Source organism: Bacillus rossius, chromosome 7 (genome assembly GCF_032445375.1).
Source record: "Bacillus rossius redtenbacheri isolate Brsri chromosome 7, Brsri_v3, whole genome shotgun sequence".
Classification (NCBI taxonomy): domain Eukaryota; kingdom Metazoa; phylum Arthropoda; class Insecta; order Phasmatodea; family Bacillidae; genus Bacillus; species Bacillus rossius.
This window is the reverse complement of record NC_086335.1, coordinates 8,013,371-8,038,019: the sequence shown is the minus strand read 5'-3', so window position 1 is coordinate 8,038,019 and position 24,649 is coordinate 8,013,371. Positions and strand designations below refer to the sequence as shown.

General features: G+C 37.1%; 1 protein-coding gene across 1 annotated transcript; it reads right to left on the bottom strand.

Moving 5' to 3' along the window:
- Positions 1–713: 713 nt before the first annotated feature.
- On the bottom strand, positions 714–23,715 carry LOC134533671 (tRNA-splicing endonuclease subunit Sen34). Its single transcript, XM_063371217.1, has 5 exons — positions 23,497–23,715; positions 20,510–20,748; positions 19,319–19,577; positions 18,262–18,423; positions 714–1,485 (listed from the first exon to the last, which is right to left on the bottom strand). The coding sequence occupies exons 1-5, from the start codon at positions 23,570–23,572 to the stop codon at positions 1,295–1,297; spliced, it is 927 nt and encodes a 308-aa protein (XP_063227287.1). The 5' UTR covers positions 23,573–23,715; the 3' UTR covers positions 714–1,294.
- Between the last annotated feature and the right edge of the window lie 934 nt (positions 23,716–24,649).

Here is a 24,649-nt window from a genome sequence, read left to right as displayed (position 1 = left end):
AATCAATGTCTGAAAACAAGTTAAATGAATGTAAAAAAAATAAGGATGGTCAAATGCATTTTTTCTCACAAATTTGCATGTCATTATTAAAAGTCCAATGGTTGCCTGTTGAAAACTGAAGTTAAACAATTCAGGACCCCAAACATGAAAGATGCATATGTATTAGCATGTTAAAGTGTTTCCTGTTGAACTCTTCTGCTTATGTCCAAACTATTTCACTTGTTTTATAGCTGGTGAAATCTGGGGGGAAAAAAAATTAAAAAGTTTATCAGGATGCACATATAGGAAAAACAATTATAATAAAGATTATAGGTAGTTTAACTATGAAAATATCTCATTCCAGGCATTTCTCTCTCTTTCTCTCTCTCTCTACACACACACATACATATGCATATTGTATTGCTTGTATTATTTTGCAGACAACGTTAATAATTTTAAATAAATACTTTCTTTTAGCCTGCGCTAAAAGCTATTTCCTCATTCCCGTGATGTGAGTGACATACCCATCACTGAGCACACAGATACATTTACTGGTGTGAAGTGCTACATCTGCTGCCTGGATTGGTCTCTGGAGTGACTCCAGCCAGTTCGGGCACCATGTGGCTGGAGGGTAGGAGTGTCAGCATCGGGACTTGATTCAGGCGTGTGGACTCCACAGCGGCAGGTACATGGAGTGTGTACAGGTAAATAAATGCTTTAATGAAACAAAACTATTGTGAATGTTTGAAACTTTTAAAATATATTATTGCTAGACTGATAATTATTGTTATTCATATCAAAATTGTACAATCAGGCTTAAATCTCAAAGATAATTTTCAGTTATGTACTCAAACATTGAGATGAAAGTATGGTAGGCAACTTATTTTTCTGAAAAATGAAAGCTATAAATGCATCATTTTTTAAATTTGTTTTATAACCCAGTAGGCGGCCACATCATTAATAAAAAATATGATTACAAGATTAATCAGATTTATTAATGATGTGGCCACATCACAATGGGTTGGATTTTTTAAAAAAAAAGTCATTGGGACATTACAAATTTTGGGATGAATAAAATCACAATCACATATAATGACTTCACACAGATTCAAATCAGCATTTCAGAGAAATTCCAACACAAATAACTCTATTGCTTAGAACCTTGAAAACTCGCATGCCAATCTTTATGGTGTATAGTTCTGCAGTAGTGTAGTCACTCGTTCCATCTTGCTTCACTCTTCAGTGCTGCCGGGTGGTTCCCTAGCTTCTTGCATGGAGGATACGGAGCTGCAAGCAGCTGCCGAGTGGAGCTCCGCTAAGCAAGCCGAGCCCACTGCACCGACTGGAACCTGACGGTCTCCCCGTCCTCCGCGAAGTACGCCATGACGGCAGTCTTGCGCACATCGGTCCCCAGTCGACCGAACACGGAGATCTCGGTCGGCAGGAGGGGGGAGCTTCGGTCCTGGCACAGCACCATGAAGTGCGCGTGATACTTCATTGGATCGCCTGGAACACCATCGGCGATCAACTGTCGCTTGTCAACCTTCCGCACCAACAGTCAACGGGGTGGAGACACACTCTCCTGTTTCGCCAGGTAAGGTTCCCAGCTATGGCTATTAGAAACCTAACAGAATTCTGCGGTGAAGAGATAAAAAATAATGGTTTGCTTTTACCAATAAGCAAGGCCACTGAGAGAGCTGTGAGTAAGCAGCCCGGAGCGAATTATCAACTGAGAGGATTCCCAGACAAAGGCGAGTTAACCAAAGCTTTCACTTAAATGAATTTCTTTCCTATTTAGAAGAGTTTAATTCTTACACAATCTTGTAATTGCGTCGATGCACTCAACACTGAAAGGAGAGAGGCCAAAGTTCAGTGCAAGTTTGAATGTGCAGGCATGTGCAGTGTGTATGTGTGCACAAGTATTTTACTCAATTAATTATAACATTTTTATTTTTGGAAAAAGTGTCTGAGTCAGTATACATCAAGAAACATTCAGCCCTCAATATCTGTGCTTTTTTTAACAGTGCTGTTTTCAACTGCTTTTAAGGTTATGTATTATTATAAAATATATATAAACCTCAGATATAAAAGTCTTCTTCATTAGCAAATCACATTTATGGTGAATAATCATTACAAAATATTTCAACACTACACATGATGTATTTGCTAACCATTAAACACACAAAAAAAAGTACACTTATGACAGAAACTTCTTTAATTCTTGGAAATATTTTCAGTCAACAGGAAAATTGTTACAAATATTAAGTTTTTTTTTTTTTTTTTAACTATTTGACAATTTACTTGCTGTTCTCTTGGTTCTACAACTAGAAAATAATTTATAATAGCGTGTGAAGTAATATATGTTGTGCAGACAAGCTATTGTAGCACTTATTTACATTCCCCAACTCAAGGCTGAAAAGTTTATTGGGGCTGGCTAACAAACTGCTCAAACACCTTGCAATTGAACTAGTGATCATTCGGATCCCATTTTCTCGAATCTGAATCTAGGTCTCAAGGGTCCAAAAAAAATTATTTACAAGAAATGAAAAATTTTAACTATGGTTTTGAAATATTTGACCCTAAATGTTGTTTCATGAACAAATTTGTCAATACATATTGTAAATTTATTTATATAACTATAAGTTAAAATTGAAGAATATCTTGGATCTTGGGGAATGGTAACAGGATAGGTATGTAGAAAAGAAACCTGACATAGTAAACTTCAGATGTTATCAGTGCTGAAATTTATAATTTACTTTATTTCCTTCAATATTTTCTTTGAATATTGAATCCTTCAAATACTAAGGATGTTAAGGTATTTGAGGATTTGATTGGCCCATCCTAATCTAAACCCATCAAAAACATCACTACCTGAGTTGGGGCAGGAACCCATGACCCCCTGAGCTGGCAACAAAACTACCAGTAAGCATGCTTTGTTGAATCAAATGCCCAATATATATAGCGTCAGTCAAATTATTCAATAGGTTATGACCTTGCCAATTTAAGGCAGGTAAAACCTATTTTACAACCTCATTGTCCTACAAACACACGTGCATTTCTTCATCGAGTGGGGTTGGACAATCATCAATAAGAGAGAGGGGGTAGAGTTGTGTGAGGTGGGGGGGGAATATTCCATCTCGAAAACATTTCGCACCATGATACAGTGCACTGTATGCCCTTGCTTTCTCTTATGGTCGAGACAATAGCAGATATATTACATGAGAACACAATTCAAGCAAAACTACAATAATTTCAGGTTTTGAGCCACAAATGATCTGCATCTTGGGGGAAAACCATTTATGTTACATTTTTTGTGAAAATTGTCAGGAATTACTTGGTGAAGATACAAAAATAGGTTTGGGGATATGCTATGTAATAACTTTGCATAATGATTATAAATTCTAAGTGAAAGTTAATTCAATATGTCATTTTTGAATTTTCTGATGAATAAGAACAAGTAAACTAATGTGTACAGCTTTGAACATTAAGAGGTAAAAGACAAAATTTAAGATTTTTTAACTAACAAAGATAATTCTCAATCTGTGGATAAACTTATCCCAGTTCTGCAAGAAAACATTGGATGGAATACAAGCTGGTCATCACAACGTTTCACATGGAAGCGATCGCAAAACAAACACACGTTTTTTGTGCAAACAGCTTACATTGCGTGGCATTATCAAAAATTCAAAATACCTGACGACAGTGATAAAACTTACAAGAGAGGACCGACAAATATTTTATCTGGATGAAAAATGGTTTGAAGTACTGGTGGCAAGCAGATGGCTTATTGTATATTTTAGAGCATGTAAGGGTTACATATCGTCCCCCTTATGCCAGAACCACGAATGTGCAAAAACCACTTTTTTTGATATGTACATAGGTAGAAAGTATTTTTAAATATCTATGTTTTGCCATAAACACGAATGTTGTATCTCTATTCCTGTAGCAATAATCGCAAGTTCTTTTTACACGAAAGTGGAATATTTGCATTTTTTGTTATGCCAAAATAGTGAATGTGGTACATTCGTGAAATTGTCTTGAAATATAAAATTATTCCTTAGCTAAAATCACGAATGTGGCACATTCGCGATTTGGGCATTTCGAAGGACATGCAACATATAAACATACCCCTCATAATAAGTTTTCGGAAGAAGACGAGAACCGTATCCGAAAGCATATTTTGTGTTATCCTTGTGTTGAATCCCATTACTGCAGACAGAAGAGCACAAAAAAGTATTTAGATTCCAGTTTGAATATTTTCATAATGCACCCTGAATTACAGGCAGAATGCAGAGATAATAAGTTACCTTCTGTGTCCCTTGCTAAGTATAGAGCAATTTTTAATGAGTATAATTTGGGTTTTTTTCCCAAAGAAAGACCAATGCTGCAAATACTACCTGGCTTATGATTCACTTACAGAAGGAGATAAGCAAAAGGAAACAGAAGAGTATGATAGACATAAAAGAAAAGCAGAAATGGCCCGCCAAGAACGTAACACAGACAAATTAGCTGCAAAAGATTATCAACATATTTTGGCCTTTAACTTTGATTTGCAGGCTCTTTTAAATACTCCCAAAGGACTGTGTGGGCAAATATTTTACTTACGAAAGTTAGCAGTGTATAACCTTACATTTTACAACTTGGGAAATCAAGATGGAACATGTTATTTTTGGAATGAACTTAGGCAAGCGAGGAGCTATTGAAATAGAAAGTTGCGTTTATGCTTATATAATGAGTCAACAGAACATCGAAGAAATTCGAATGATGTCGGATAGTTGTGGTGGACAGCAAAAGAATGTAATTTTTATATCAATGTGCATGACACTTTGTCAGACTCATCCAGGGCTCAAAACCATTGATCATAAATTCTTCGAAACAGGACATACTGAAATGGAGTGTGATTCAATACATTCGAAGATAGAAAAGAAATCCAAGAATTTTCCTGTTTATGTTCCTGAAAGGTGGGCGCAGATAATTTGAACAAACAGGAATAATCCTCGCCCACTTGTAGTGAGAACAATGTTGCACGACGATTTTCTTGACTTTAAAACAGACTCAAAAAGAGTTCCGAAAATTCCCACCAGATCCATATGTTGGCTACATTACGAGAAAGAGAAACCTCAATCGCTGTTCTTTAAAACTGATTTCAACAAACCTTTTCAGGCAATACAAATAAAGAGGACAGCAGGACGGCCCTCAAAAACACAAGGAGTCACAAAGGCACACAACGAGACATTCTCAATCTCTGCGCCCAAGTACAAATATCTATGTACAATGTGTGACAAGTTGATAATTCTAAGAGAACATCATGCATATTACCGAGTATTGAAAACTAGTGAAGGTGTACGCATAGGCGTGCGCACGGTAGGTGCCACAGGTGCCTTGGCACCACCATTAGGGTTAACGTTATTTTCTTTTTTACAAGCATAAATAATACTTACTTACAAAAATCCGTATTATTTCCACAAAAAAAAATCCAATCGTGTCGAGTTACAGATATGTGCTCATAACACTATCAGTATATCAATTATCAATCTAACCAACTATACACGGAAACAAGCCAGATGCAATTTCTTGTGTTGTACACGCGGGCCGCGGCTACGAAACTTCTGAAATGTAAATACTTCTCCTAGTTCTCCTCGAATTACATAGAATGCGCGCTCGGTGTCCACTGTTCACTCCACTCGGCAGGCGCACGGAATAATAGCCGCCGTCCGCCAGGGTTTAGTTAAAAAAAGAGAGAGAGTTTAGTTAGTTAAAAGGATAGGCTTACTCGATGACTTATATGCATTCGCCGACAAAAATTTTTGTTGTATTCCAAAAGTTAAAACTTTTGCCCACTCTTATTTTTGTATTTTTATTATTTTAATATTTTACATATTTAAGATATGTTACAAAAACTCCCTTGATTTGTAGATTTTAAAACTTAAAAATGGAAAATGTTTTTTCTAGCATTTATTTGGCGTGTTCAGAAAACATGTAAGTTCGGTTTTACAAAGCCACCAGCATGAATTCCGTGCAAACAATTTAAGCAATTTACTTTATGTCTCAACAAAGCTTAAAACTGTAAATAGTTTAGTAGTTATCCTGGTGATTATAACGTTCAAAGCCATAGATCGCCATAAAAAATGTTAAAATTTTTACATCTGTATATTTAATGTTTTTGTTCGGAAACACCTTAAATAGCACCATTTTGCGCTTTCAAATCCAAATTTTTCCGGCCCGCTCGGGGTACGTGAATGACAGGGCTGTTGTGTAATCAGGCACCACCAATACTGAAGTCCTGCGCACGCCTATGGGTGTACGTGATGCACTTCCAGAACCAGACAATGATGAGCCAGATGAAGAGTTGATGTGATTTACTACCGGCACTAAATTTTGTGTTTTTTTTCATTTTCAGTTTGTATTGTTAAGTAGTATTGAAATTTATATTTCATAATATTCTAGAACTCTATGGTTTTTTGTTTTCGGATTTTATTGTTAAGTTGTACTGAAATGATTTTTTTAGAGTGCTTTGAAGAATATCTACAGAATTTATACCTGGTACCCATTTTTTCCATTGTAAATTTATTTTATTCCAAGTGTTTTCATACTGTGTGCTGAATAAACCCTTTTAAAGAGCTGATAATGATAACCAACAAATAAAGTTGATGAATATATTTACATTTAAAATTAAAATTGTGTCTTTTAATTGGATTTTATATGCCAAAAGCACGAATGTGTTATACTTAATTTTTAAAAATTTTAAATGTCAGGGTAGAGGACATTATTAACATCCAAAAAAATACTTATTCTATTTGTTTAGTTTGTCACTGTATCACGTGAATAAACACATTACATCAGATTAATATTTCCTAATTTTAAAGTGGATTTAAAGTTTCAAATCTAAATATCTCAAAACTTGTAAAATGCACATTCGTGGTTCTGGCATATGGGGGACGATATATGATGGACAACTAATTTTCAAAGCCAATTCAAGAGGCCCACATATATCTAGGGGTGTATTTGTGTTGGGGCGACTGAATTGCGCCCCATTGGAAAGGGCGCCTTTCAGGTTTTTTCAAGCACACATACAATTATTTAAATCCTGATAGGCTGCCTTTCCAGAACGTATTATAGACTTCATTTTAAACCGAAAAGAATCCTGAAATGTGCCCCATTGGAAAGGGTGCCTTTCAGGTTTTTCTACATAAGCAAAAGAATAAGTAAAATCCTGATAGGCTGCCTTTCCAGACTTCCTTTTAAGACAAAAATTATCCTGAAATATGCCCCATTGGAAAGGGCGCCTTTCATGTATTTCTTCATATGCAAAAGAATTTACAAAATTCTGATAGGCTGCCTTTCCAGGGCTTGATTTTTGCTTTGTTGTTTGTGGGAAAATATCCTGAATTGTGCCCCATTGGAAAGGGTGCCTTTCAGAAATTTTTAGTTTTCGTTAGATCGTTGTGTGCACTGAATTTTGCCCCATCGGAAAGGCCGCCTTTCAGGTTTTTTCCTTGTACGCATACAGTTTTTAATATTCTGATGGGCTGCCTTTCCAGAGTTGGCTGTTCGCTCTGTTTTAAGCGAAAGAAAACCCTGAATTGTGCCCCATCGGAAAGGCCGCCTTTCAGGTTTTTTCCTTGTACGCATACAGTTTTTAATATTCTGATGGGCTGCCTTTCCAGAGTTGGCTGTTCTCTCTGTTGTAAGCGAAAGAAAACCCTGAATTGTGCCCCATCGGAAAGGCCGCCTTTCAGGTTTTTTTCTTGTACGCAATCAGTTCGTAAAATCCTGATGGGCTACTCAGACAGTTTATACTCTTTATTTTATTCCAAGACAATTTTTAATTGTCCCCTATTGTTGAATGATCGGCGCAGAAAAAACCCTTTTACACACAAAATGCAATCAATGTATGTCTATACAAATTATTATTCAACTTATGGTGTACGGCAAAACAAACAATTTTAGTTTCCTTGTAATATTTTATCTAAGCACTAGCAGCGAAACACGGCGTTGCTCGGGTTAAGATACATCGCATGTTTAATGGTGTGAATAATATATAAAGATACGTTTTTTAACATAGATATTATAGATTTCTATTTTCGATATTGAAAGACTTATTCTGCCATTAAACATGCGGTGTATATAGAGTATATCTAATAAAGTAAACTAATTAACGAATTAAAATAATTTTAATAAAAAGTTTAGTAAATGAAAAATTCATGTTTATTTACATATTATATTATTCATATACATATTACGTGTTACATTATGTATTGACATACATATATTATACATTTACATTTTTATTTTAATATTATTTTTTGATTTGAATTTATTGTTACAACACTTGCTTATATACTACATTTATAGTTTTGTTGTTCGGACTGTAAATAAACAAATTTCGAGGTGATCCTACTTGTGAGCATGCGATGTATAATTGGCAGTGTGCAAAGCATGGTTCCCTTAAGTCAACTCCACAGTACTGGAATGTTTGGCCCTGTGCTTTGTTAATAGCCATGCTGTAAGCCAACTTCACCGGGAACTGAAAGCGTTTAAAAGTAAAGGGCAATCCATTTGATATTAAAGGTATCCGTTGTATAAATACTATCTTTCCTTTTTCTTTACCAGTCATTATACTGGCTCCGATGACGTTATTTTGTAGTTGTTTGATGCAGAGTCTCGTACCATTACACAGTTTCGGCGAGTTCAGATTTCGTAATAAAAAAACTGGTGAACCAATTTTTAATTTACGACAGTGTAATTGCATTCCTGGAACATTTAATGAATTTAATGAATTAAAAAATTCAGTAGGAAATTTAAGCTTTCTAGCTCATCAATCATTGTATCAATTGACATGTAAATTTTCTCTTCCGGCGGAATAATTTCCTGGATGATGATGTTGATGTCGTTGACAATGTCATTCTTCGTGGCTAGAATAATTCGGTCGCGTAACCATTCTGAATTTGTATAATTTTCAACAATATTTGGATATACTTCATTAATAAGTTGTTCAGGTGTTTCAACAACATTACATAACTCATTAGTTAATGTTATTTGGCCAGTATTTTCGTCTATTGGATAGGTGCCTTCTCTTATTTGTAAACGTTTTTCAGAAAATTCTTGTGCCTTTTCATCTCCTGAAATGTGCGCCCTCATGTTCGTTGTTAATTTGATTATTTTTACGTGTTCCCATATGGACTACTTCTTTAAGCAAGCATTAATTTCATCTGCCTGCGTCGATTTGGGAATGACAGGAAGCGTTTGACGAAAATCACCTGATAGTATTAACAAAACACCTCCCATTATATTTGTGTTGTCGTGTAAATCTTGAAGTGTTCTATTGAGTGCTTCTAGTGATTTTCTATGGGCCATTGTGCTTTCGTCCCATATAATGGCTTTGCACTGTTTCAATATTTGTCCACGTGCTGATAATTTTGTGATGTCACATACCGGAAATTCATTGTCAGCTACATTTAATGGTAATTTCAAACCAGAATGCGCTGTTCGTCCACCATCCATGAGTGTAGCCGCTATCCCCGATGATGCTAGGGCGAGAACAATTTCTTTATTTGCACGGATTTCAGCTAGGATTAAATTGATCAAAAATGTTTTCCCGGTGCATCCAGGTGCCTCTAAAAATATTATGCCACCTTGCTGTTTTCTATAATAATCCATATTATATCATATGCCTGTTTTTGACTCTAAATTAATAAGGGTTTGTTGTGTTGGATGTAAAGCCCCAAATCGTTGATATTATAATTTGTTTCTTTTAAAAATTCACTGTTCATAGCATCCAAATGACTTCGTTTAGGAGATTTAACACCTAGTTGTACTAACGTTTCGTTAGATATTGTTAAACATTTATCTTCTATCAATATGAAAGCTTTGTTAAAAATTTCTTCATTGAAATCAATTTCTAAGTCCGGGGATTGTAGTCGTAGTTCAGCCAAGATGTCATCGCTCATATATTCTCGATATTTAAGCCATAGTCGATTTGGATTAGAAGGATTACATGTAGTTAATACAATTGCAAATAGATCACGAATTTGTTTCGCTGTTGCCGGTTGGACTGCTTCGTTCATAGCTAACTCCCAATGATTGTTTTCTAGTAGACCTAATCTTTGACATGCCTCTCGATATGTTTCACAAATGTAACCATTGATAGTTTTTAGGTCTTCAAATCATGTTGGGCCACGAATAGTGTGTAGTAATAAACGTAGATAGAAACATTCTGCGTTTTTTGGATGCACTGTGTAGACTCGTCCTATTGTGTTACTCTTGAATACTCCATCATGTCCTACTGGCATTCCACGTTTTCGAGGATTAAATTGTTTACTTGTTGTATTCCATGTATAATAACTTGGTACTTCTGAATAAAGTCAGTCTTAGCAAATGGATCTTTCTGGCATAATTCGAAAAGCGCTGTTAAAGTTGTTTGTGTTGGTGGTTCTGTCGCAACTTTTTGTGCCATTTCTGTAGTGAAAAACACACGTTGACCATTTTCTAAGTGGACGGATAAATGGAGAACCGGCGGATCTCGATTGTGAATTGGAAAACTTAAAATTCGCCAAATCGTTTCGTTGGTATTGATGTAACGACCCATTTGATACCGTACTATCTCATCATGTTGGTTTTCTTTGGTTACCGTAAAAACAGCCATATCACTGCCTTTATTAATATATTTGCACACATATTTAATCGATTTGAGAGAACTACAGTAATCAACATTGATATGGGCACTAAACATTTTGGATAAAAGTGGATTGTATGGAATTACCCATTGATTGTTAATTTGAATTTCTTCATTGTCTCGTACTTTAATTTTAGCTGTAAATCCGCCTTGTTCTGGTGGTCGACGTCTGTATTTCGGATATCCGTCTTCGCTAGTGACTGTTTCATTCAAAAGTGGCTTCGGATAACGTTTCGTACATTTTTCATCTTTCATCCACGGAGAACTTCTATTTAGTTCACCACATGGGCCATGAACCATGTTTTTCACTATTATATTATAAAGATCAGGATCTTCTTCCGGGTTTGGAAGGAAACTCAGCCTTGATGATATAATCTATTTGATTCGGTTGAATTCTATTTTGAACCAAATTAAGTTGTGAGAATGTGGCAATCCTCGTTTCTGCCATTCAATTGAAAACATCCAGCAGGTAACAGTACCAAATATTTGATTTTTTACGATGGCGTCAATAAATTTAATTTGTTTTTGACGAAAAACTCGGGCAACAATATAATGTCGATCACTGGCCGCCTGTCCATATTGTAATTCGTCTTTTATTTCCACCCATGAAGAATTACATGTAAATGTTATAAATAAATTTGGTCGGCCGTGTTTTCTGACATAAGTTATCGCATCTTGAGCATATTCATGCATATGACGTGGACTTCCAGTAAACGTAGATGGCAAGATGACCAATTATCCCATGATATCGACGTTTCCATCATTCATCATAGCATCTTTCAAATGAATGTAGCCTATTTATCCGAACGCAACTTTCGTTGATTATGGCGAATAAATTCTAATCTTTCCATCTCAATTTTAGCATACATACATATCTACAATAAACTGCTGAAATAATTGCCGAAAAAGTAAAATATGGTTATATTCACCATTTCTCGTCATAATTTGATAAGCATAAAATTGCATAGCTGATACCTTTTTGTTAGTTTCGTTATCTGTAGCTGGATCGATTTGTTGAATATTAAAGTGATAACCATCCTCACCTTGCCAAAAAATTAGCGGATACTATAGTGCATCATAACTACGATGTGTTTCAGCAATACGTTGCAATTGATTACTTCGGCGTTGGATGATAATATCACGACGACTATATTCGTGATCAACAATTACTACAGCAACTTTGTTCGTTTGAGGTGCATTGAACCTTCATTCGTGTTGACCGGCTGGTCGTTTATCTGCGCGAATGACAGTCTTATGATTGTCTACAACCATTTGGTCTAAAGAAGTTTTAAACACACTGATTAGTTGATTATGATTATGAAGTAGACGTTGTAATTTTTGAATAATGTCTCGTTGTAGTCCCTGAATGTGAGAGCAATGTTGATCTTTTTCAAGGTCTTTGTCACCAATAAAGTATACTTGAAGAAACTTTGGAGTCTCATTAGACATCGGCATGGACCCTACTCGGTGATAAATTTAACCTTGAACCTTGAAAACTGGACTGAAATTTTCTTCCTGGCATATTGAAGTAGCTCCAAATGAAGTCATTTGAAAACAACAGTTGTACCGACGTATATTTTGTAGAAAATGATTGGAATCTGGTGATTCTCCATTCATATATGCGAGTAATTCTGGTGGTGGCACATTTAATGCTGGTAAATTGACTTTACCACTAGCAGCACATGCCAGCAGTTTCTCCCTTGAATTTCCGTGCATGGCAATACTCGCATATTGTATCCATTTTTCCTATGACAATATTTGGATGGTCACTATATTTTTTTTGGCAATCATAATGGAATGCCTGAAGTTCTAAACTCTCATGTGTAGCAGCTCGTTGTTGGCGTAGAGTGACCATTGTTGCTTTACTTTTTCTCTTTTTCAATTCACGTTGGTCAGCAGACTGACGATTTCGAATCGATTTGACTCAGGATCAGGTTTCTTTGTTAGTGCGTGCTCTTTCTTCTTCGGTTTGATTTTCTCTAAGTCTTTTCACTCCTTGACGAATATTTTAAAGCTGTTTTTCCCTTTGTTCTTCTGTTTCATTTTGACATGTTACTTTTCTTCTTTGTGAATCCACTTTAGATTTGGTAAATAATTTTTTCCGCTTTGGCATTTTGTTTATATATATATATATATATATATATATATATATATATATATATATATATATATATATATATATATATATATAAAATAAAACAACGATGTAATAAAGTTACACAAAATAAATCTCTTGATTGTTACAATGGTAACTCTGACAAAAAGTCACTGCATTTTGGTTTATATACCATTAGAGACCGAAATTTCTAGTATTAGAACAGTCCTGAACATTCAAATAGTTTGTTCTTTTTCACATGTGAAAATCACTTGAATTTTTTATGTAACTGTTTACTCTTGATTCCAATTGATCTTCACTCGACTGCTAACACGATTGATATTAGAACAGTCTAGAACATTCAAATAATTTGTTCTTTTTCACTTTTGAAAATCACTTGAATTTTTTTTTGTGTAGCTGTTTACTCGTGATTCCAATTGATCTTTACTCGACTGCAATCACGATTGAACTGACAAAAAGTCACTGAATTTCGGTTTATATACCATCAGACACCGACATTTCCAGTATCAGATCACTCTATAATATATAGATGTACATCACTTCGATTTCGTTCTCTTAGATCAATAATAACACTCGTACACATTTTGGAACTTTCCAGATCAATCCAAATTTTTTTAGAACTTTCTCTAACATTTTAAATCGCTTATAATAAATTGCACTCATTTTAGAATTTTCTAGAACTTTCTCGAACATTCTAAATCGATCATAATAAATTGCACTCATTTTGGAACTTTCCAGATCATTCGGAAAATTTCTAGAACTTTCTCGGTCATTCTAAATCGATCATAATAAATTGCACTCATTTTGGAACTTTCCAGATCATTCGGGAAATTTCTAGAACGTTCTCGAACATTCTAACTCGATAATAACAGTTTTGGACATTTTGGAACTTTCTCAAACATTCTATATCAATTATAATAGTTTGCACTCATTCTAGAATTTTCTAGATGGTTCCCGATATTTCTAGAACTTTCTAAAACATTCCAGATCAATTATAACCGTTTTACACATTTTGGAACTTTCTAGACCATTCAAGAAATTTTGAGATCTTTTCAGAAGTCCTCATGCGTTAGAAAAGGACAGAAATATATGTTTTAACATTTTCACCACCCACAACCACCCACCGCGACCAAACTCCCTTACTACCACCTGGAGACCAAGGGGTATTTACCACCCCAATGGGAAGTTGATTGGGGTTGGTGGTGATTGAGAAAACTGTGTATTTACGTACTAACAAAGCATTTTATATATATTAGATTAGATTAGATTAGATTAGATTAGCTGCCCGGCTACGGCTTTGCCCGCGTGGAATAATGTAATCCAAACAGTAACTCTGTTTAAACTATTGGTTACTGGTTATACTTACGTTCTTTGTATGTCATATATGCATTAGTATGTTTTAAACAAAAAATTTATGCTGCAATCAGTCCCTCCAAACTATCAGCCATCCAAAGTTGTGGCAATGTGAGCAATACATATTCAAATTCTATTCGTATACCAGCTGACCCGACAGACGTCCTGTCCTTAGAATTTTTCCAATATTACTTATCTACGAACCTACTCTGACATAGCTAACCACCACCTACCTCCCTACCTTGAAAGACTGACTGATTATTCGCATATCTGGTAGTGGTAGCAGCGCACCTAGTACATTAGCACGTGAGGCAGCTCGATCAATCGTGCGAAGTTTTCTTATGTTAAATTTTCTAATTTTCCACGCAACTTCATAAGAACAATCTCCTGACAATAACAAACAACAAAAAAAAAAAAAAAAAAAAGGAAGTAGCAAAATCGGCCCAGCCATTCACGCGTGCTGCCGTGACCAAGAGAAATAGGGATTCACATTCTGGCAAAAGATGGCAAAAAAAAATTAAATAAATAAAATGTATTTCTGAGTGACACGTTATTTATGTCTCAACAATAAACGACGATTACTTACAAAATTATTTTTTATTTCGTACACTATAATACTTTATAAATGTGTTGATATTCATTCTAATGCTTTATGGTATACGACATTTTTTGTTTGGTTGCCTGGCGCGTAAACAAATAAAGCTGACGGTTTCCCAACACGGGAGCAGGCGACATACAACTGTCCATGAGAGAAACATGGGTTTTCAAGATTAACACCGCAAACACTCAACGCCTGACCCTGGGATTTAATTACAGTCATAGCAAAAGCACGCCACCTTAGGAAATTACAGTAGTTTAATTTCAAATGGTATGTCAGTTGTTACCATTGGGATTCGGGGTATCAACACTTCTCCCTTACATTTTTCTTTTAGAATTGTTGCTTGGATCACATTGTTAAGTAAATTATTCACTGTTAGACGTGTACCGTTATAAGATGCGGAGGGTTAATATTTATTAACATTATTACTACTGGTCCTACTTTTAATTGAAGATTATAGGGTGGCAATCTTGACAAATCCAATGAGTTCAAAAATTCTGGGGGATAGTTGACATCATCTTGATTAGTTGTGCAATCAACTAATTTGTAGTATGTCCTCAATTTACAGGCAATTTCATTTTGAATTATGAAGTTTATTTCATTTACATCCGTGTTTTTGGCAGCTGATATAGCACGTTCGCTCAACCAAAAATGATCTTTGTAATTTTGAGCGACGGTTGGGAACACCTTTTGTATGAGCTCGGTTTTTGTTTCAGTAAACTGACAAAAATTGACAGGAAATGAAATGCAGCCAGTCAAAATATCTACAGGAATTTTGCCATTACCAATGTCAATGAGTTGTTTAGAAAATATTTCTCCAGATCAATCATTTTGGATTCCAAACGAACATTATTGCTTAAATTTAGTATTTTAACGTATTTCCACAAAATGGAGGAATTTAAACATGCACCGAGTTCATCCGCTGGTGTTGACTGCGGAATCACTGGTAATGTTTGACGAAAATCTCCTGCTAACAAAATCATCGCTTCACCAAATATGTTTTTATTGTTTCGCAGATCTTTCATGGTTCTGTCTAACGCCTTCAAAGACTTTTTATGTGCCATCGTGCATTCATCCCACACGATCAACTTACATTGCTGGAAAACCTTTGCATTGCTTTTAGAGCCGTCAGTAGTTGTTTCCTGAACAATGAGTATGTAATATGTTACTGGTCTTCAATACTAGAGAAGCACTCGATTCTTAAAGTAACAATTACGCGCAGGCGTATTAAAATTCTGTAAGGAATGGAGGTCTTTACTATTCCGAAACTGAATTTCACCCACTGATAATATCTAATGTTTAATTGTATTTGTATAATTTAGCCCATCAGGATTTTACGAACTGTATGCGTACAAGGAAAAAACCTGAAAGGCGGCCTTTCCGATGGGGCACAATTCAGGGTTTTCTTTCGCTTACAACAGAGCGAACAGCCAACTCTGGAAAGGCAGCCAATCAGGATTTTACGAACTGTAGGCGTACAAGAAAAAAACCTGAAAGGCGGCCTTTCCGATGGGGCACAATTCAGGGTTTTCTTTCGCTTAAAACAGAGCGAACAGCCAACTCTGGAAAGGCAGCCCATCAGAATATTAAAAACTGTATGCGTACAAGGAAAAAACCTGAAAGGCGGCCTTTCTGATGGGGCAAAATTCAGTGCCCACAACGATCTAACGAAAACTAAAAATTTCTGAAAGGGACCCTTTCCAATGGGGCACAATTCAGGATATTTTCCCACAAACAACAAAGCAAAAATCAAGCCCTGGAAAGGCAGCCTATCATAATTTTGCAAATTGTTTTGCATATGAAGAAATACATGAAAGGCGCCCTTTCCAATGGGGCATATTACAGGATAATTTTAGTCTTAAAATGATGTCTGTTACACGTTCTGGAAAGGCAGCCTATCAGGATTTTACAAATTCTTTTGCATACGAAGAAAATCCTGAAAGGCGCCCTTTCCAATGGGGCACATTTCAGAATTCTTTAAGGCTTAAAATGAAGTCTATAATACGTTCTGGAAAGGCAGCCTATCAGGATTTAAGTAATTGTGTGTGAGCTTGAAAAAACCTGAAAGGCGCCCTTTCCAATGGGGCGCAACTCAGAGTCGCCTTTGTTTTAACGAAATGGAATAACATATAAGTGTGACGCTCGCTAGTACATACTTCTAGTGCGGTATCTCCTTTAAGTGCAAGGCTCTGAACTGCCACGCAGTCTTTACGTCGTGAATACAAAACTATGAGATCTGAGCGGTGACCACAGCATTGTATGGTGGAGACATAAAGATAAAGGTGTAACGCAAGTTCCTTGAGTGCTTTCAAGAATCTGTATGTGATGTTTCATGCCTAAAAACTACTCATTCGCTCTCAGCTTATTCTTAAATGTGTTTCGCAAACAGTCCCTACTCTGATATTTATTTATTTATTGGGACTTGTCCATAACACTAAAATGGTGGGCACGAACAAGCACTGCTGACGTCACAAGCACTAACCATCCCAACTCGCTACAGATCCCAGGCAAACTGCCAGAGACTCTGCTTCACCCAGCTGGTTAACCCTATCAGCTATCAGGCTATCACGTATGAGCAGGAAGGACACTGTCTGGTCGGCGGGGCCCGGCCGGGAAGGGAGATGCAGGGTGCGATGAAGCTGCTGGCTCCAGAGCCATCAGCCCATCACGTGGCCAGATTCTCCCTTCTCCGTCAGGGTGGATACCCCAGAGGACTCCTGACGAACAAGGCAGTGATGACGCCCACGTCACTGCCCCAGTGCACTCCGGATCAGACTCACTACGTCACCATTTGTGAAATCTGTCTGTCTTAAACGTTATATCTACTGAATTCTATTGACAAAGAATATCTGTAGAAAAAAACCTAAACGCACTTAAATGCCACAACAAACACCTAATACACTGCTGAGGCAGCTGTGATGCTCGTTTCAGAGACGCATACTTGACATAATGCATCTTGCTACGAATTCACAACTCCGTTTCTAGTTAATGATTCAACATAGCTCGATGCAGTTTGTCGGAAGAAACAGAGTACTGCTTTCATGTGCCTATGCATCCAATACCCCTGATGTGTCGCACCATGTGCAAATATTTTGGAGCAGTCAACTATTATAAATAGATAAAAATAAAAATATTTCATGTGAGGTATAACCATTTTCAACATTAAATATAACTAGCATAACATTCATACTACAAAGCATACACGACAGTAACCCACTGCATGCAGCATAGAAACTGTGGTTGCAATATCAATACTATTTTTCATGTTTTGCAAATTGAAGCACTATGTGAAAGATGTTTTCTTTACCACTGTCAGAGTTGGCCCTCTGATTGCCTAAAAAGCAGTATTGCCAAAGTTAACTCCTGCCTCCTACTGAAGTCAGCCATGCCTCCAGGGTAAGTGAGTACAAATAGGCTAGCGCAATTCAACAATTCTAGCTATGCCTCAGACCAAAACAAGTGAATATTGTAGTTTACCTACTTATGAAACAAAAAATCACACTAATGAAAAGAAAAAAAATGCTAAGACCAGAAACTCACCTGGATACACGAGATAGTCTGAGCCAAACTTCTGGCCGGGAGAGACGTAATAACCCTGTTCCCAAAGAGCTTTGAAAGTGGCGTAGCGAAGCTTCTCCGCTGGAGTCTCAGGAAAACTCCACTCCACAGGACGAGCGTCGTCTTCACGAAGCCACGGACAGGCTGAAAACACGACACTTGGAAACTTGAAATAGTTCAGTAATTAAATAAAATGTTTAACAAACAATGAGTTAATTTGCTAGTGCTCTCTGCAGAATACAGAGTGGTTACCATTCACAACCCTTAACTCCACCCAAGTGTTTACAGCAGTGTCCAGATGAGGAAAAGGCTCGACTATTCTGCATCATCGAGTCACAATATAACAAAATCATCCAAAACACAACATATTCAAATTGTGTAATTGATAAGGACAGAGGCGGATCCAAAAAAAATTTCGGGGGGTTGGAGAGGGGGGGGGGGCACAACGGTCGTAACAAATGTAACTTTAGTGGGGCCGTATTAAACTCCTTGTCAATTTTTAAGTGTCTGGGGGAGAAAGTGCCCTTGTGTCCCCCCCCCCCCACACCCAACTAATCCACCAATGGATAAGGACAAGGTTTTAGAGTAGGCTAAATAGTGCAAAAAGCTGCAATAACACCAAATATTGGCAAGTACACCATAATGTAATGTATCTATAACATCTTTTTGTAAATTTTAAAAATGAAACTGAGCATAAGATTAAAGCCTAAAATTTCACCTCTAATATTAGATGAATACCAAACCTCCAGTCAGCAATGTCTTATTTTCAAACAGTAGAGGGGTTCCCATGAGGTCAAAAAGGAATAAATTAATGCTAGCTGGCCAACTAGTAAAGCCTAGTATAGAGTATATAGTAGGTCACTTTGTGTGTGCAGGTGTGGAGATCAAACACAGGCTGATAAAAAAAGTTAATTTTTTTGCTCTGTCTTAGATAAGAAATTTGGTTTGGCAGCCATAATGTCTGGGGACAAAGGAGGATGGTAAACTCCCTTGTCACTGATGTCACAGATGTACGTTCTAGGTCCAGACAGTAGCGCACCTGTAAACACCTGCACCATGGTGCTGTCCTCGCTCACGGCCTGCACCTTGGCCAGCTCTGCCTCCAGCATGGCGCTGCGCTCCGCCCGCTCCTGCTCCGTGGGGGGCTGCCCCCGGCTCCCCGACTGCTCCGCGTCCTCCGCCCCCGACTTCCTCCTCTTCTTGGAGCTCTGCCCCGCCTGCTTGCGGCGCCGGCCCTCCATGATGCGGTCGATCATCTCCGTCACCTGCCGCTTGCGCTCATCCACGCACAGCTCCACCTGCCGGGTCACGCCCCCTCGCTCGCCCGCCCCCTTCCGGCATTCCCGTTACTCAACGCATGTGCTCAGCAACGACCTGAGCTCAACGTGAATCTGCTGCCCCCTTACGGCACATCTGTCAGTATTCCCTTTACTCAATGCATGCAGTAGAACCATGCAAAACAAACGCTATACATTTTACACCAAATTATAAATTCTACCAAATAAATAATAACACTCACTCCTGTACAGTAAAGAAACAGTATGTGTAATAAATAATTTTAAAAGTACGCAGGTGTGCAAACCACTTAATTTTTAAAAATCTGATATAAGTTCCAGGATTTAAATGAACGTTAATTTATTATAAAACATTTACCTCCTTAACACTTGCTGAGATACATGAGTAAGATTTACCATATGAAAAATTTGTAACACGATATTTCAGACGTGTTATTAAACTTATATGTTCCCATAGTAAATAAATAACACTCCATAATTCTGTAACTTGATGTCTAAATCAGTAATAATTACAAGGACATCCGGAAGTCTTGGCACCATTGCCCAGGCATAAAGAAACTATGATAATTGCAACATGATTTTCATTGTCAAAAAATAAATCACTATAAAAATTCCAGCACTGTGATATTCTGACTCATGTACAAAAAATTTGGGACAGCATCTATTCCAGCAAGACAAATCTGGTGCCACATTACAAATATCTTTAGCAAAAAAAAATAATTAGGAAAGTGGGGTGGGTATAAAATCAATGCCTATGAAAAAAAAACTATAATTTGCTTGATGTTATTTAGGGATACCATGGTGTGCCAAAAAAAAAAATTAGTAAATCGGACACAAATCTTTTATCTGTAACTATTATGAAAACACTATGTTCTACTAAATGCACATGAAACAGGAGTTGTTCAGTTGCAATGTTAGTAGAGCTGAGTGCAGACCTGTTCTTTATGCATGAGCTTCCTGTGCCTCTCCAGGTCCTTCCTGACGGCGTCGCTCGGCGCCCGAGACAGGGCCGGGACACTCTGCAGGCAGGCCAGTCCCCTCTCCACCAGCAGGGTCGCCTCTTCCGGCAGGAGGGTCAGGGGCAGTCCCGCGAACTTGCTCTGGCGCGGGAAGCGAGCCAGCGACCCCACCAGCTGCCCCACGATGCGGTGCTGTCTGCGAAGCGTGCTCCAATCTGCACACACGACCACTCACTTCCTTCAGGGAGGTGACACTACCACAATCACTTCCTTCAGGAGGTGACACCACCACCGATTACTTCCTTCAGGGAGGTCACACCTTCACCAATCACTTCCATCAGGGTGGTGACACTACCACCTATCACTTCCTTCAGGAGGTGACACCACCACCAATCACTTCCTTCAGGGAGGTGACACTACCACAATCACTTCCTTCAGGAGGTGACACCACCACCGATTACTTCCTTCAGGGAGGTCACACCTTCACCAATCACTTCCATCAGGGTGGTGACAGTACCACCTATCACTTCCTTCAGGAGGTGACACCACCACCAATCACTTCCTTCAGGGAGGTGACACCACCACCAATCACTTCCTTCAGGGAGGTGACACCACCACCAATCACTTCCTTCAGGGAGGTGACACCACCACCAATCACTTCCTTCAGGGAGGTGACACCACCACCAATCACTTCCTTCAGGGAGATAACACCATCACCGATCAATTCCTTCAGGGAGTTGACACCACCACCGATCACTTCCTTTAGGGAGATAACGCCACCACCAAAACCAAAGTACACAAAAAAAAACTCTTTTATGGGTTTTTAAAGACTATAAATAACCACATTGTTTAAAATGACTTCATGCATGTCTGCATACTAATTTGTTATACAAGTAAAATATTTATACACCTTTAAAATCATATGTTAATGTTATTTAAGCATTAGCAGAGTTCTGAATACGGAAAAAGTTTTGTATCGCGTATCCAAGTCTATCCCTTAATCCTAATGGCATGAGCCTGAATACATTACTACAGTGGTACAGGATTTATAGTTTTTTAATTTAGTACATCAAAATATCCTGGCTACAACAAAAATTGTGATGTAACATAGAATAATGATTGTATTATCAGATCAAATAAATATCGAAAATTAATTTTTTTTTACTTCCTAACTTTAGTTGTATTGTATTATTTTTATGTCCAGTATCTTTTAACGTACTAAATTAAAACAGTAAGCATCATGTACCACCAGATAAATATATTCAGGATCATGCCATCAGGATTAAGGGATAAACTTGGATACGTGATCTGGAATAATTACCCTGAATACATTTTCTAGAACCTAGTCAAAGCCTGCCGTTGAACTACAAAACAATAAATATCTTCTGTTTACAAGCCCATGACTAAAAATGATATTTAAAAAAAATTGGTTGTCCGTAAAGTCGGTTTACGGACGATAGTTTAACGTGACAAAAGTCATAACAAAACATTGATGAAATTATTGCATACTTTTATGAATAAAATTGAATAATTTTTATTGAATTATCACTATTTAGTATGGATACAAAGAAGGAGTGAAATGAAATATACAATTTAATTGATAAATTTACTTTTATTTGCACTCATTAATTCAAATATGTTTATTACTTTAACAAAGAGATTTTAACTATAACTTTTATACATGTTTGCTATTTAACTTCTTCCAATCTGTATTATTCTGTTAAGGATAGGACAATGATAGTAAAAGTAGGAAACAAATGGGAGTGTAACGGGACAATGTGCGTTACGGGACACTTTTTCGTGCGTACAGCCGGCGTTCATCGATTTATTAGACGTCACGTCAAAATTTATTATAAATATAAATAATGTAAATCAATTACTGTGCAATCACAAATCTTTGCCATTGTTATCTTTTCAGTGTGAAAGTGGTGCATTACTGCCACCAGCAGCAGAGTAAATGTGTTGATTAATATACGTTATTTTCAGATACTTTAACTATCTTTGTTTGTGAAATTTTACCATAGCGGTTTAAAGCACTGTTACTTTTTTTTATGATTTTCAATTCCAAATATTCGAAGTCATTTTCTTATATGATAGCGATAACCGGCTGCAAACGCAGTAGTGCTTGTTTAAGACCTACCCCTGTTTTTAAACTCCTATAATACCATAACATTTTTGAAAAGCCAAATCAGTAGCCAAATTCCGTGTAATTCCGTGTAAGTGGGGCTGTATCCGAATACCTAGGGATGCGTCCATTAAGTTCACGTCCCTAAATCCCTAAACAAATGCACCCACAATTTAGGATACATTCTAAAGGATGTACGATATCCGAATAGTTATACAGCTAGCACTACCTGCTGGTTTGTCATTGTACTAATGTGGATTGGCCTTTTATATTCATTACATCTAAAGGTGGGCAAGTAAAACGTAAATGAACATTCAAATTTGTAAACTATTTCGGATGATTTTAATTATTGTTGGGAATCGAAAAATGGAAGAAAATTTGAATCGGGCACTTGTTCCAACAAATCGAATTAATTTACTGTTTATGTGAATTATGTAAACATATACTTATAGTATAAGTATTTATAAGTACCATTGTTACATTATACGTGTTTATCTTCAAGTTAAAAATCCATTTTGACTATCTCGTATCACACACTCGTTTTTAAAGGGTTATGTTCACAATAACAAAGCTAAGGGATGTATGGACGTATCAGTGGATGTGAGAGTCGCGTCCCTTAAAATCTCGAACTAGTGGACGCATGAGAGGATGCATCGACATCCCTTGTGAGAATTCGGATACAACTCAAAGATGGCCGCGTCCATTACGATGCACTATCCCTTAGCTAAGGGATCCATTAGGCCACTATTCGGATACAGCTTGGATGTATCATTACACCAGCAACATAAAATTAAATTTGTAATAAACTGTGATACACAGCTGTTACCAATATCTGTACCTTCGGCATTCCACACAAAAACCTGGCCGGCATGTACAGTCAAATTAATTATATCAGAAACCGTAGAACCTCCCATTGCTTCAGGTAAAGTTAATTACTTGAGAAAACGGCAACCAATAAAAAAAAACAGAAAAGAGTATTTGTTTACAGCAAATATTTGTTTACAAGTCGTGCGCTGTCTCCAGCAGTACCATTTCATTAACAAAAAAATTAAATTAGGAGGGAATTATTTTCTCCGTAAAAAAAAGCATGTTAGACTCATTTTCTCTATGCTTAAAACTTTATTATAATTATTGTGCGAACTCCTGCTGTGTACATATCAAACACTGTCAAATTTTCTTCTTTAACTATTTTTGATAGTTTGAGAGGTGTAAAATTACATGAAAAATTCTTCCCATTTTCTCCATCCAAAAAATATTGAACAGATAACCTCCGACATTTTTTAATCCAGTTAAACAATTAGGTTTATAATTGTGTTGAACTTGCTAAAAATTTTAATATCTAGGTACCTTATAAAAAACATAATTTTATGGCTGAATAAAACTTTTTATTATGATTTTTAAGACAAAAACTATTTCAAATAACTTAATACTCGTTGAATGGGTCGAATGCAAGACTTTATTTGAGGTGGTGAATTGGGAACATTTTTCTCCCCTCCCCCTCCAAAAAAAAATTCCAAAACATTTATCATACCCACCAACAAAAGGAAAGCATTTGAAAGGAGTAAAGGTGGGTTTACGATTGAAAATTAAGAATTAAGACTTAGTCGTGTACTTACCATATGACTCTATGTAAACTAGTGGAATTGTTTATGATTGTCGTAGCGTCGTCCGACCGAAGGCCACCCTAAAGCCCGACCTGCAACCGCCAGCATCCAACCCCGCTAACGGAACGCGCCCCTAGCCATGGCCCACCCGAGTCAGGCGAGCCACCAGCAACCAAGGTAGAACCCGGCCCCATAATAAACAGACCGACATTACAGCCGACCACGTTGCTAAAACACACACAGAATATTAAACATTATTAAGTATAAATTAAAAGTTGATTAACGAAAGTGCGACGTAGGAGTGCCCGGGCACTCATGTGTGTAAAGGTGTCGATACGTGTGTGAGTGTCCCCCTGGCGGCCTTCTGCCTAGATTAGTTAATTAACC